Source organism: Dromiciops gliroides, chromosome 3 (genome assembly GCF_019393635.1).
Source record: "Dromiciops gliroides isolate mDroGli1 chromosome 3, mDroGli1.pri, whole genome shotgun sequence".
Taxonomy (NCBI): Eukaryota; Metazoa; Chordata; class Mammalia; order Microbiotheria; family Microbiotheriidae; genus Dromiciops; species Dromiciops gliroides.
Genome location: NC_057863.1, coordinates 229302030 through 229318169, shown reverse-complemented (window position 1 = coordinate 229318169; position 16140 = coordinate 229302030). Strand labels below are relative to the sequence as shown.

Genomic DNA, 16140 nt, shown 5'->3' with positions numbered 1-16140 from the left:
CCTGAGTTCAAATACAGTCTATGATACTTACTAGGTGACTGAGCCTGGACAAAGTCACTTAATCTCAGTTTCCTCAGCTGAAAAATGGGAATGATAATGGCACTTTCCTCACAGGTTTGTTGTGAGAATCAAATGAGAAATTTTAAATAGTGCTAAATGTTTAATACTTAATACTGTGACTGATACACAGTAGGTATTTAATAAATGCTAATTTCCTTACTTCCTTACTATGATGAAAAGGCTTGCTGGATTTCTATTTAAATTTCAAAAGGTAAAGCAAAACAAAGGAAATATATAGATATATATATACACACAGCAGAATAAACACTACTTAAAGAGAAACTAGTCCACCTTAATTTAATTTAATATTTAATTATAAATTCGAATCTGGCCTGACAGTAACATTGAGCTTTTCCTACCAGACAGTTTGCATGGGGTTTTGTGATCATTATTTTCCTTGGAGGTTTAAAAAAAAAAATTCCCTTACTCCAGGGCTTCAAATTGTTGAAGATGATGAATTTTGATGACCCACTAAGAATGGGGAATTGCTAAGTTTCTTCACTGTAATTGTTTGGATATTTTTTAAGATTTAGGCTGATCTAGTATCTTAAGTCGTGTTCTATAGCCAATTTAGGTTAGGGTGAGCCACAAAAACTCAGTTTAATACTGCTTTGTTTTTCCTTTCTATATAATCTGTATTTACTGGTGGCCTGGGTCACCCACAACAAATTTATCTGGTTAAGTTGTCTCCACATCACATGAAAATGTGTATCTTGTACTCTGAAGCTATGCTTGAAATTCTGTGAAATTTTCTACAGTCATAGACTGTATGTATATTAGCGGGAGAAAAGAGTGGTACTACTAACATAGTAACATCCTGATTTATAAACAAAGGCAAGTTCTGGCACTGACAGGCTAACCTTGCAGACATCTAAAACATACCAAGGAGTGCTGTGGCTAGGAAAGGCCCTTCTCCCCATAGATCCACTCTAAGTTCCAGCTATGTCTGCAGGCCTTTGTGGGAAACCAAACTCATACTCTAATTGTAACATAATTCATTGCAAATGCTTATTGAGATCTGTTGTTCATTGAAATGAGAATTTAGATCCCTTAAACACCAGAATCATCAATTCCACATTCATTTCTATCTCTACCCAAATACCTGGACCATTGCCTCATCATACCAAGTTTTTAGTCTCCACATTGTCTCTTTGTAGTCTTGTGGGCTATACGCTATTCTTCCATTGTCCATCCTCCCTCCCATATTTTCAGTCTAGTTATCTGTGGGTATGTGTTATTATAATAAGCTAGCTTCATTGCATCTGCCGTCTTTGACCTTCTGAAGTTTTCCATTTGTCACACAGTTCATCAGAAAGGTTCTGTAAATCATGCCTTTCATTGCATAATAGGTGATCATAACTTTCAATTCTTTGGACTTTGTGGAACAGCATTCTGAATTATAGATGATAGAATAGATGGTGGAATATTGTGGAGTTAAATGATCCCACTCTGGTCTTTAGGGATATTGTCTCATTGAGCGACTCTTTACAGATACAGATGGAAATAATTCAATCCAATTTTATAAATTCAGTTCTTATTTTCCAATCATAATGTTCTCCTGCTGTTGATGATAGATAGGAGATATTATTTTATTACCTCCTTAATCTCTATGATAAATAATCTCTATTATCCACACTAACAATCATGTGGATTATCCAAAAGAATGACTTAACTAAAAGTCATTTAAATTTGAATCTGATGACTCTGGAAAGTTTCTCTTTTTTTTTTTTTTTTTTTTTGCAGGGCAATGGGGGTTAAGTGACTTGCCCAGGGTCACACAGCTAGTGTCAAGTGTCTGAGGCCGGATTTGAACTCGGGTACTCCTGAATCCAGGGCCAGTGCTTTATCCACTGCGCCACCTAGCTGCCCCCGGAAAGTTTCTAATAGACACCTGAAAACGTAATTTTATGTTCACAGCCATATTCATCTTATACTAATATTTTAATTTTTGCATTGTTTGGTTAGTAGCAGAAGGTTGACCTACAAAGTGCTTCATCTAAGATTTCAGATTTTTCACAGGAAGCCCTATAGTAAAAAAAAACAAAACACAGACAGACTTATTGTAAAATAACATTCTAAATGAAAGTGAAAAATGATGAAATTCACTAGTCCAATAAGTATTTCCTCATCAATAGGTTATGAACAAAACCAACAAAAACCTTCCCTACATTTTTACATGGGACTTAGAAAGATGGTGTGTTATGGTGAAAAGAACACTGGGTTCAGTGTGAAGAAACCCAGGTCTGTTCTCAACTTTTTCCCCTCCTCATATTAGCTGTATCAACTTTTCCCTTCTCCCTTTCAGAAGACTATCTCACTTTATACTTCGCTAAGAAAAAAATGGAGGCCATCTGTCGTAAGATCATTTAATATATAAAACTGGGGAGAAAATGTTTGTTCTCCATTTTATCTTCTTTTATTCCAGAAGACTCCAATGAATAAGTGGCCCTTCTCCTTGACAGTGCCATCTGTTCCAGTGATGTCCTTGATTTCATTCCTTTCATCTCTTCCTAAAGGCTATCCCTCTAGATGACTACATCAGCTCCCATGAATTCAACTATCATTTCCATGAAGATGACTCCTAAATCTATAAAACCAGCCCCCAATTCTCTTCTGAGCTCCATTCTCACATCTCTATCTGCTGGCCATCTTTGGCAAGATGTCCCATAGACATCTCGAGCTCAGAGTTCCCAAAACAGAAATATCTTTCCTCCCAAATATACCCCTCCTCCTCCTCCTCCTCACTTTCCTATTTCTGTCAAGAGCCGGCCAATGAAGTACACACTCAGCTATTTGCAACTTTTCACTCTCACCCTTTACCCATATCTAATCAATCACCAGATTTTGCTAATTCTACTTCTATAGTATTTTTCATATCAGTTTCCTCTCTCATTTAACAATGTCTCTACCCTAGTTCATGATCTAACCACCTCTTGCCTGAACTGTCATTGTTGTTCAGTCATTTTTCAGTCATATCCAACTCTTTATAAGCCCATTTGGAGTTTTCTTGGCAAAGATATTGGAGTGGTTTGCCATTTCTTTCTCCATCCCATTTAATATATGAGGACATGGAGGTAAAACAGAGTTAAGTGACTTGCCCAGGTTCACACACCTATAGTGTCTGAGGCCAAATTTGAACTAGGTGGATAAGACTTTCTGACTCTAAACTTGACCTGCCATCCACTGGTTCTTCCATCCACTGTTCCACCAAGACCTATCATTACAAGCTCATCTCCTCACCTTTGGCCTCACCAGTCCTTCAACCACACAGCTCTGTGATAAAATGATGGAATTTGGCAGACACCCAGGGGCCCCACCTGATTGATTTAGTATTGTTTGAATTGGGTGAGAAAGAGAAACTGATTAAGTACCTCCTTAAGGATGATTGGATGAAGGCCACACCTGGCCACCCCTGAGTGACATGTTGGTGTACTGACATCAACAAGAGACCACTCTCAACCAACCAGCTTGAAGGACCTCCCCTTTGGGGAAGGGAGAGAGGAAGTAGGAAGTGGACACTCACTCATAGAAGAACTCTTTTTGGTGAGGAGGAACCAGCATGGTGACAGATGGAGAACAGGGGGGGCCCCTCTTGGTCATCAGGACACCAGCTTGGTGGTGAGAGATTTCATGTGGGCTGCTAGGAGAGGAAACTGCTTTCTTTCTCTCTGGCTATACCGACTTAAATCTGAGCTAGGATTTCCATGCTATAAGGAATCTGTTCTAAATCTCTCTCTCTTCACTAACTTTATATTTTTATCTTTAAAAACCTAAACTCTTGCTGAATTTATCAGTGATTTTAGCCAGATTCCCCCCAAGACTGGCGGGGGGGGGGCGAATTAGAACCCATAATTAAGATTTTAAACAACACAGGTCCTAAAGTGATTGTCCCAAATCACAGGACCCAAACATGTCCTTCTCCTGATCAAGAAGATCCATTGACTCTATATTGCCTCTAGAATAAAGTACAAAATTTTACTTGGAATTTAAAGATGTTTACAATCTATTTTCAATCTTTATTTTCTGATTAAACCTAACTTCCTCTTAATGTACACTATGATCAAGACAGACTAGTCTGCACACTGTAGTCTGTATATTGCTTTCCATCTTCCTAATATCTTTGCACAAGCACCTTCTTCACCTCCACCACTTGTGTCCCCAGCTACCAATAGTGGTCAACTCAAATATGACCACTTACAAAAGGCCTTTCCTACTGTAAGCACCCTCTAAAAACTTACTTGATATTCATTTTGTATTTGAATATACTTATCCCTAATCATTTAGCATCCTGGATATAGAAGGTAAGCTCTAACAAAAGTATGAACTCCTGGTTTCCTGTTTGAAATTTCATCTTTGTATGTTTATCACCTAGCACATTGCCTGCCCAAACTGAATTCACACTTAAGTCCTGGATTTGTCTCTAAATAGGTGTCTGACCCTGGAAAAGTGGCAGCCTTTCTGGGCTGCTGTTCTTTAATTTATAAAATGTACTTAACTATTTAAGTTTACACTGTTAGAGCTGAAAATTTCCTGCACATTTAATAGATAAAAAAATCCATAACTAGGGAGCCTAAATGACTTTTCTAAGGTCTAAGACAGCTCCAGAAATTGAATTCAAGTCTTCTGACTCCAAAGCCAAGGATATTTCTACTATTTCACCCTCTAAGGTCCCTCCTAGTGCTAAAATTCTATGAAATAACTACCTAGTTTTCGCTAAATCTGAGGGTATTTTTTCCACTTTTCATTTTTCTCTACTTCTGCAAAATTCAATACATTATATTCAGAAATGTATATTATGAATCATCATAGGGTCATGTCACTTGCCCAGAGTGCCTATTTCTTTGTGTGCATACTTAATGCTTCAGTACATGTGTGTCTCACTAAATATATAGTTTTAGGTGTGTGCCTGAATGTGTATAGATAGCATTGTTCTAAGTGAGTACTACATATTTAAAATATAAGCTGTTGATCATATTGAAGGTCTTTCCTATTTTTATTCTAATTAATCTTCAATTCTATCTCTTTTGAGATTCCTTTTAGAAAATCTTATAAAGTGGTGCTAGTTTTTTGGTTTTGTTTTGAGAAAAAAGAGGGGCAGCTAAGTGGCACAGTGGATAAAGCACTGACCCTGGATTCATGAACACCTTAGTTTAATTCTGGCCTCAGACACTTGACACTTACTAGCTGTGTGACCCTGGGCAAGTCACTTAACCCTCCTTGCCCCACCTTCCCCAAAAAAAAAAGAGAGAGAAGAGGTTAACCTTTTGTTTTAGAGTAAATTAGGCTGTTTTCTAACCTCTACACTTACTGGGTTTGCGTAGATGACCTTTAAAATCCTTTCTACCTTTAAGGTTATGTTGTTGTTGTTGTTGTTCAGTCATTTACAGTCATGTCTGACTCTTTGACTTCATTTGTGGTGTTCTTGACAAAGATACAAAAGTGGTTTGCCATTTCCTTCTTCAGCTCATTTTATAGATGAGGAAACTGAGGCAAACAGAGTTAAATCACTTGCCCAGATTCACACAGCTACTAAGTGTCTCAGGGCAGAGTGGAACTCATAAAGATGAGCCTTTCTGACTCTAGGCCTGACTATCTATCCACTAATTATAGGTGCTCTCTATCAATGCCTCAACCAAAGCTACATGGCAGCTAAAAAGTTCATTCAAAATAGTATCCCTAAAAAGGGATGTGATAGCCCTATTCTCTCTTTGTTCAAATCTAGCTTCAGACACTGACCAGCTGTGTGACAGTTGGCAAGTCAGTTAAACCTGTCTGCCTCAGTTTCCCCATCTGTAAAATGAGCTGGAGAAGTAGTTGACAAACCACTCCAATACCTTTGCCAAGAAAACTCCCAAAAGGGGATCACAAAGAGTTGTACAGGAGTGAAACAATTCGACAACTTGTTGCAGATATTATAGCAGTCATTCTTGGTCATATATGCATTGGACTAGATGACTTCTGAGGTCCCCAAGAGCTCTTAAATTCATTGATTCCCCTTAAGTTCCAGGTGCAAAGTTAGTTTTATGGCTTTCATTCTTCCATTAATAGCTGTGATTATATCTGTTTCCAAACTAACATTTCTCCAAAAACTTTAACAAGTTCTCCTCCTCTCCCCAAGTAGTTGTAAAGACATATTTGAATGTCCTGTAGGAGCTTGCTACATAAAGGAATCCTGTGATGAACTCTTTCATGATTAAAATGACTACCTCCTAATTTATGAGGAACAATCTTGATTTTTTATTTTGACAGGTATTCAAAACTCTACATCTTAATCTCAGTCCTTCAGAGAGAATTTTTCTTAAGTTACATTTTAATGAACTGACACAGACACAATTAACAAATGCATTCAATGAACATCCTGTCCTATATTCAGAATTGTGATGTGGGGAGTTGCAAAAACATTTAAATTCCTTGAACACAGAGTCACCCACTTTGTATTTTACATAGATTTAAAAGGAAGGTTTATTTTGCATAGTGTGGAATTTAATTTGGATCAAATTCAGAATGGTGAGCCAAAGAGCTAGGAATGGAAGGCAGGAAATACTAAGATAGATTTTGGTCCTCTTCTTCCACTTTGACTCCCTGAATGTTTGTCAATTTGAGCACCTAATTGAAAATGTGTTCCATATTTGACTCTATCCATCATTCCTGAGTGTGTACACACCACAAAATCACCAGTTTGAAGTTTTGTGATCCTGGGGCTAATTTGTGGCTGTGAAGGTTCTTGATGAGTTAATTGTTTGTTTACTTTTTGTCAAAGAAGACACAGGCCCTTTAAGTGGAAATAACTAATCACCATTGCAGCTTCTTTTGCCAAAATAAACAGCTTCCAATTATTGCAAAAGAAAATCCTCTGATCTCTAATAAGCTACCTAAGCAAACCCATCAGCATTATGGAGTGAATAATGTACCATTAAGCAAGTATCTCTTAACACTAATCAAACATTAGGACCCTGAGGCCAGGATTGCAGACTCTACTATTTCTCCATATGCCAACATTATTCCATTCACTTTCTCCCTAAGCTTTTCCTTAGTCCTGGCAGGGAAACAGGCACCTTCTTTATTCCTAGTCTCTGATCAGCAAGCTAATTTTTTTTTTCAAATCCACTTTTCTCAGGACTTCCTTTGGGACCATAGATGGGGTCCTGATGTTTAGAAGAAAAACCCTCTCCCTGGACCACAGAATGAGATTCAACTTTTCAGCTTTCACTAGGAAAGTTCCTAGCATAGCATTCAAGAACTAAGCTCTTACCTTGGTTCTATCATTGAATTACCCTGTGATTGAGAGCAAACCATTTCATCTGTTTGAACCTCACCCTTCTGCACATATAAAATAGAGATGTGTGCTCGATAGCTCAAAGGAGGGTAAAGAAAGTACTTTGCAAAGTAAAGTTTAAGTTGAGAAAAGTAATAGTAGTGAGAGATGATCCCAAAATCAATTCATTTTCAGACCAGGGCCCACTAACAATAGAGAAGCAAAAACATTAGATATAACCTTGAAGACAGTAGTGTGCCTCAATGACTTTATCTTACTAATGCCTTTCCTTGCAGAAAGGATGGAGGGAATAACTCTGCTAATTTTATGCTGTTAAAATACTAATGTAAAGCAACACAAATGTAGAATAGAATGTTGATAACATGAAAGATACTTGCTGCATAAATAAAGGCCAAAAGAGGTACAATAACTGTATTTTAAATGCATGAAGATAGATATGCTTTTATTTGTGAAAAACTGGAATTTTAAAAATCATCTTATCCTAAACACTAAATTCAAGAGTATGGACCCTTTTTTGTCTATTATAAAATCCTTTGTACCCATCTCAGACCAGAGATGTAATGTGAGATCTGTTAGATGTTCCTCATTTACAAACATCTTTTATAGGAAATTATTTACTCCCTTGGAAACAGGGTGCACCTGCATACAGAATAAGTTTTTACCTTCAAAATCCCCAACTGCTTATGTATAGAAAATGGCAAATTGAGTTCTAAGCCAGCAGGTAAAAGGCCCCTTTCCTGATGAAACAGGTTGTAAAACCCTAAAGCAAAGGAAGTCTTGCTATCAATAACACACACTGAGTAGCACTTTATGCTATACCTTGACACCCCCACCTCCCTTTCAATAAAAGACAATGTAAGGTTTAGCTTTTTTTTTTTAAGGAGATCATGCTCCCATACTTTCCAATCTTAAGAGAGCTTAATCCCTGTAATTTAGATAAATCACATAGGCATTACCAGGTTAGGGTTAAAACTCCAAGAATGGCTTTGCAATTGATTACAAAAACAGCAGTTATTAAGTCCTAACTGAGTAATTTGCAGCTTATTTCACCCCAGCTAATTAAAATGTAATCACTATTGTTTGGCAATGTGCATTCTGTCAGCAGTTTTACTTCAGAAGAGAAATCATGCCAAGAAACCACAAAAAAAGCCTTTCACTAGGAATTGGCTTGATCTAAACTGGCTCTTTAGTCACTGAAACTGTAAAACAAATAAATTACAACAACTGACATTTCAATAATAATAAAAAAAAGATACTAATCCCCCCGGGGAATACTTTTTTTTTTTCCCCAGAGGAGGTGGCTGTTGTTTAAACCACAAAGGTGAAGCATCTTCTCAAGAGAGTCATTCATTTCTAGGGCAGTGTTCTCTATTTTGATAAAAGGTTGCTTGGGGTTTAGCACTCAGGAGGACTTCAGAGAAGTTTCACTTTGAGGCAGATGGAGGTTAAAAGAGCTTTGATTTTATTTTTTATTTGTTTTCTTTTTCTCCCTTTGAACATACTCAGGAAGATCCTAGTACCATGTCAACTACTAGGAAACCTGTAATATGATAAAGCTTTGTTTTTTACATAAATACTCTCTCTCTCTCTCTCTCTCTCTCTCTCTCTCTCTCTCTCTCTCTCTCTCTCTCTCTCTCTCTCTCACACACACACACACACACACACACACACACACTGAGTTGGTTCCTACCCTTTGACTAGCTGTCATAGGCTTAAATCTCTCAGATTTATTCAATTTAAACGAGTCCCAAGGAAAATCCCTGACCCTATCCTTCTGCTCCCCATATTGCCCATGCAACCCCCCCAAAATTCCTTTGGAACTTCAAAGGCCTACAATAATCTCAGAGAGCCTTTTACACCCTTGTATTGGGGGTGGCGGGGCAAGGCATGGCTGAGGGGAAATTGATCTGTTAATTTTTTGGCTCATTCGTTCATTGATTCACTCATGGCAAAGGGCTCTCAACCTCCAGGCTTTTGTCAAGTGGGGAATTTTGCATCCAGAGCAGGTGGGCATCTCAGGCCAAATGGGGCAAGTGAGACAAGGAGGGGGAGGGGGAGGAGGAATAAAAGGAGGAGGACAGCAAAATAATGAGCTTGGATAAATGATTTCCTAAAAGAAACATTTCAGTTGGGACCCTGGGAACTGCTTCTGGATACAACTGGCCAAAGTTTTCCTCGGTCTGACACCCTGGTAATGCACATCTTTCATATACGTGCTTCCAGTCCTCTCCCTCCCACTCCCAGCAGGTTCCTCGAGCTTTCTGTTCTTCCTATGATCCCCTTAGAGATCTCTCACCTCAAAGGGGAGTACTCAATACTAAACATCCGCTGACCTCTTGCCTTTCCTCGGGTGCATCCTAACGAGGGAGGAGAAGAGGGAAGAAAAGGAGAGAGGGAGGGAGGGAGAGAGAGAGAGAGACAGACGGAGACAGAGAGGAAGACTAAGCGACCTAAAGGCAGAGAGAGACAGAGACAGAGACACAGAGAGGAAGCGACTGAAAGGTAGAGATGAAGAGAGACAGATAGTGTGCTACAAAAATCTTAAATACAAATTAGCACTGGCTACTAAACTAGTTGGAAAGGACTTTAGAGATTCTTCTCACTGGTAGGTAGGGATTGATTCAATCATCATTATTTGTATCCTCAGCGCCTAGTACCGTGCCTAGTAAGACTGACTGCGAAATGTAAGATTAAAGCTTTAGGACTAGAGGGTCATCTAGTTCAACCCCTTCAGTCAACAAATAAGGGAACTGGAGCTCCGAAAGGTTAAGTGACTTGCTCAAGGTCACGCAGGTATAAAGTAGCAGGGACGTGGTTGAACCCATGCCCAATGTTCTTTCTACTACTCCACGCTACTCCCCCAGAGATTCATCCAGAATTTGTATAGAGGCAGCCCACCCCACTCCACCCCCAATAACTTCCAACCCCACCCCCACTATCCTTTCTTCCCTCACCCCGTGCCTCATCTCATTTATTAGTTGGAGACTAAAGCTTTAAGGCTCTGAAGCCGGACAGACACACACACTCATGCATGCTAATTGGTAAAAACAACCCTGCCCCAGGCGTTTAATGGGCACCGGGATCTTCCTCTGGGTAGTCTGTATTTTGCCCCGCGCGGAATGTCAAAGGGATTCTAAAGAGGCCAACAAAAGGGCGGGGGCTGGACCCAGCCTGGCACCTGCAGAGAGGCGAGGATGACGGTTCTCTTGCCTCTTCTTGCAAGGAAGAAGCCCAGGTACCTCCGCCACAGCCTGTTCTACCTCCCTGACTCACCTCGTAACAATCCTGCCTCTAATAACCACACATGCAGCTAACCCCTGGGAGTTTGGACAACTGCGCTAATAGTTGGAGGAAACTATTCCAAGAAACAATACAGAAAAATCGGTAGCCAGTCCTACATGCACATCTCCAATCAATCTCTTGGAGGGGTTGGGGGTTGGGGTTGGGGTGGGGGACGGGGAGCTTTCATTTCACAAGCAAATCAACCAATTCAAAGATGCCACTTTGGGCTCCCTTAAGGGTGAAGGTGAGGTGAGGAGGGGAGGAAAGTCCGCCATCCATCCGCACTTTGGGAAAGCTAACCCTGGAAAAGGCAGAACTCCCGCGGGCGGTCGATCTTTGCCTAGAAGTTTTGTAAGAGGCTTTGCTAAGCTCCAACTCCCACCTAATATACGTGGTTTCACAGCGCACCCCCGCGCCCCAGTCCTTCAAAGCTGGGAAATCCAGAGGAGTGTAAGTGACAGACCAGAGGACAGACTGCCCTGGGGCAAAGTGTCTGCCCGGGAGGTAGAGGTAGAGATGGAGAAGGGTAGTATTTTTAGGCAGTGAGATTTTTTTTTTTTAACCATACCTGGAAATGCTTGAAGAAGGCTGAGATTCGAGTGATCTGCAGACTAAGGCACCTGGAGGTGCATCTGGCTCTGTAAACACTGACAGCAGAGAGAGTCTCGTCCTGCTTGCGGGCGGCAGCACCAAGCCCCGCAGCTGTAGCCAGACAGCCCCAGGAAGCCGTAATCCATAGGAAAAGGGTCAGAAACACGCCTGGATCCTTTAACACCATCGCTTTGTGTGTGGGGAGGGGGAACAAGGGGAGTACAAGGAGCAAGAGACGCCTGGATAAGCTCCTATGCACCGGTCTGGTGCTGGACTACTAGGGGAATCTCACTGCTGCAGAAACTAAAAAAGAAAGTTCAATCATTCAACTCTGTTCACCCCCCGCCCTCCCCCTCCCCACTCCCCTCAGACCTCCCCTCCCCAACACACACCCCTCCCCTCTCTCCCTGGAGGGGGTGGGGTGAGGGTGACAGGCGACTGTGCCATTGGCTGGGAGAAATGTGAGTGACAGTTGAGGCCGGGCTGTCCGTCCCTGGGCAGGTCTTACGAGCTGGAAGCAAAGGGGCAAGGGAAAAAGTGAAGGAGGGACTGGTAAAAGTTACCCACCCTCCTCCCATTCCACAGACATTCCGGCTTTGAAACCTGTATGCACACCTTAGGGACTCACCCATTCTCCCTCCTCCTCCTCCTCCTCCTCCTCCTCACATACACACCTCAGGTAAGACATAAGCAGGCAACTTCCTTGTATTCAGCTGTTGCCATCCAGTATTGTAGATAATAAGCACTTGTGACTGGTCTCCCATGAAGAGGAAAACCAGGGAAGGCTGATAGGGACTTGGTGTCCCCAAGGGCATCAGAGGAACTGCTACATGAAAATGGAGACTAGTCATCTACCCAAATGTCCAGAAGTTACCTACCCAAATTTACCCTAGAAAGCTTGCTCAGATTTTCATTTACTGAAAAATGAGTTTCTAATACAGGGATTTCATTTTTCCTAAGAAACAGTGAGCAGAACAGGGCAGCAAGTTGAGTACTGAAATGGAAAGAGGCCATTAAGAACAGAAAAGGGAAGCAACATGATGTTATGGAATGAAAAGTGAACCTTGAGGTATACAACTGAGAGCTAGAAGGTTACCTTAGTGATCATCTCGTCCCTGTATACTTAACTTTGTGCCACAGACCCCTTTGCCAGCCTGGTAAAGCTTATGGATCCCCTTCTCAAAATAAAGTTTTAAATGCATAAAACAAAATACAAAGAGTTATAAAGGACTCCAGTTATATTTAAATAAAGTAATTGAAGTTTGTTGTTGTTGTTGTTTTAAGTTCACACAATCTGGGTTAAGGACCTCTGATCTAGTAAAACTCCTTTAATTTGCTGTGACCCAGGGACATCATAATTCTGTGTCAGGATCTGAACCTAGACCATAGATCACAGACTATAAAAGGAAACTTAAAGTCGTTCTACACCAACTCTCTAGTATAAATGAAGAAATTAAGACCCAAAGAGTTTAGTGACTTGCCCAAGCCACAGAAATCAATAACAGAGCCAGGCAATCATTCCAGATGAAACAATATTATGCGATCACATTCCTGCCAAGAGGAACCAAAGCAAGAAAGCATGGTGGGAAAAGGTTTCTGAAGAGGGTATGAAAGTGGAAGCAGAGCCCTGGAAGTAAACTTGACTCATCTGACATGGTTCTGAACCACAGTGGTTCATTGGCTCTCTATTCAGTGCTTTTTTAAAATTGATATATTCATCATCTTCCCCTATATGAGCTTGAAAACATGTTATTTACCACCTCTATGACTAGAGGAAATACCATCACCTACCTGAGTATCAGTTTTCTTCATCTGTAAATTGAGACTCCCTTTTCTAAATCCAATGAAAGGGATATCAGGGAAAGATATCACTGACCTTTTCCCCCCCCCTCAGGTGGTAGTTTAAAAATATTCAGGGAATGGTAAAGATGCTCAGATCTCCATTATAGGATGAGTCTAAGCACAGAGATTGAATTATTCCTTTTAATAATTGAGAAACAACTTGTAAAAATGGTCAGCATTTATTAACAGATCCACATTGGCACTTTAATACCAGTTTACCTACAGGTTACTCTAATAATGCATTCAAGGGTCGGCAATTGGTCCCCCAAAAGAAACTTCTCAGTTTGAAAACAGGATACATTTCCCCAACAACCTTTCTCATATTTTTAGTTTCCTGGAAACTTGGCTACAATCCTGTTGATTTTGTGGCTGGGTATGATATTAAATCATATCATACAAATGCAGAAATGGAGGTCCAAGAAACATGACTTAACCAAGGTCACAAGGTTGACTGGGGACAGAACCAAAACCAGAATCAAAGCCTCCAGATTCCTAGTCCAATGCTTATTTCATTAAAACTAATCACTTATTTTTGTATCATATCTTTTCCCCTTAACTTTTCTAATTTTTAAGTGTACCATTATACCTGAAAAGGATCTTTATTGATTTTTCTATTTGATTCTGTGTATTATAGTATGCTGAAGATATAACTAATAGCTAAAATGAATAAGTTGAAAGCTATTTGATGTTATAATCTTTTATAATACCTTGAGATCAGCCTGACCTTTTAGGTCCAGTGCTGCTGGCCTTGTATCCAGGAAGACATGCATTCTAAACTTACTATAGATATTGGGGAAAAAAATCACTTTGTAATTCTAAATCTCAGTGTCCACATCTTTACAAAGAAAATTGTAACATGACCTTTACGGGGTTGTTTTAAGGCTCACAAGTGAACATGCATGTATACAAATATATATGTATATGTGTGTGTACATACACACACATACACATATATACACACTACTTTGAAAACTTTCAAGTTCTAGGCCATTATTATTACTCTACATATTCTGGCAGGTAGGAGAATTATTGAATATTTGAGAGCACATAGAGAGCTATCTTCAGAGAATGTTTTCTATTATATACACATGACTTAAAAATCTTATTAGCCATGTACTTATTTATGTATACTTATATAAGGATACTTATACTGAAAAATAAAGGTACTCAGATACTCATAATCTCTCTCTCTCTCTCTCTCTCTCTCTCTCTCTCTCTCTCTCTTCAAGGCAATGAGGGTTACATGACTTGCCCAGAGTCACACAGCTTGTATGTGTCAAGTGTCTGAGGCCACATTTGAACTCAGGTCCTCCTGAATCCAGGGCTTTATTCACTTTATCCACTATGCCACCTAGCTGCCCCCTTCATAATCTCTTATACAAATATATGTATATTCTAATATGAACATACCTAGGTCAACTAATTCATTTCTACACAAATATCCATATCTAAGCATTTGAACATTTTAAACTAATTCTGTGTGCATGGATATGTATATCTTATTTATCCTGATAGAGATGAAAATGAAATTGTCCCTGACCTCAAGGAGTTTATGTTCTGTCTCTCCAGAATGTTTATAACAGTGCCTGGCTTGGAGGAAGGATTAAATAAACACTGTGCTGATTGATGGATAGATACCCTTTTTTTTTTCTGAAGCAATGAGGGTTAAGTGACTTGCCTGGGGTCACACAGGTAGTAAATGTCAAGTGTCTGAGGCTCAATTTGAACTCAGGTCCTCCTGAATCCAGGGCCGGTGTTTTATCCACTGCACCACCTAGCTGCCCCTAGATACCCTTCTAATTATTATAGTCTGACTACATCATCTTTCTTGACTACTTTGACATATTTTCTATACTCTTAACTCAATCACTGGTAAATCTAATTATCTCATTAGCATCTTAATATAGCATAACATACTTTCTTCAAGTAGGTGATTTAACATAAAGATCTATATACACAATGTTAATCAACTGTTCCAATAACTCACATGTGTGTTTGTCCATATGTGTAGTGAAAGGAATTCCAAAATTAACAGCTTTGGCTTTACCAAAGAGTCATGGGTGTCAGGCCCAATAACTCTCCATTTAGCCCCCCACCCCCAATGGGTTTCCTACTAAAATTTCAATGAAATGATTCAACTGAATGATTTTCTTGGACTCCCAAAATCTGTGATTGAAATCCTATTAGGTGGAAAATAATATTATTTCAGTTGAAAACTGTTGCATAAAAGCAGAGTCTAAGGTTGGGTAGCTTATATAGAAATGTATAAAGACATTTGTATCAATTGATATAATCTTGTTAATATTGTGAAACTCATGTTTTGCTATAAGTTTTATTATCTGTTCATTTTTAATTACTAAAATATTTTCATGAAACATGAAGCACACTTCAAAAATGTATGTTTGTAGATGTAAAGTAGCACCTTTTGGTGGAGTCATAGGTTTTTAATATGTCTACATTTTAAAAGTATTTTTAATTCATTATTTTACAAGGCATAACACGACTGTAACAGAGAAAGATAGAAACCCAGAGAGATATATAAAAAATGTGAAACTTGCAAGCATTCTGAAGCAAAAGCTTCTAAACATTTGGATGGATCCATATACCTTATTTTAAAGGTACATGGTTATTCATGTCCTATAGCACATGTGTTTTCATGAATAAATTCATTTGATACATTTAAACTTGAATAAATTCATTTTATACATCCATTTTATGATAAGCCAAAGAGGAAGAATGAGTCTCTGCTAAGTAGAACTTTTGATGAAAGATACTAGGCTACTCTAGTGTGTTTCTATTGGACATGATACTGCAAGTTGTCTATCAGAGTAGTTACAGAGCATTCACCATGATTTACAGAATGAATTATAGGGCACTTTCCCATTGGATTATTTTTAATTGTAGTGTAAGTGAAATTTGAAGTGAAAAAGATAGTTATCAGTAAACATTTAAGATTTAAACTTCTTGTACTGTGTACATGAAACCCTAGCACTACCAGATGGGCAAACTGTGCAGCAGTAGGAGATGGCAAATCTGGAGATACAACAAAAAAAGAGATCCTAGAAATATGAATTATATACCACTTGATT

General features: G+C 39.3%; 1 protein-coding gene across 2 annotated transcripts in view; it reads right to left on the bottom strand.

The window, feature by feature from the left end:
* Positions 1 to 11865, bottom strand: part of ANOS1 (anosmin 1) — a 251753-nt gene extending 239888 nt beyond the window's left edge. Inside the window, exons 1-2 of one of the 2 annotated variants that reach the window (XM_043998140.1) lie at positions 11838 to 11865; positions 11187 to 11512 (exon numbers count right to left, since the gene is read on the bottom strand). In XM_043998140.1, the coding sequence (XP_043854075.1) occupies positions 11187 to 11396 (210 nt within the window). In that variant the 5' untranslated portion in view covers positions 11397 to 11512; positions 11838 to 11865. Of the gene's footprint in view, positions 1 to 11186; positions 11538 to 11837 lie in introns of those variants that run through there. The other variant, XM_043998139.1, reaches the window with a different exon arrangement.
* Positions 11866 to 16140: the final 4275 nt, after the last annotated feature.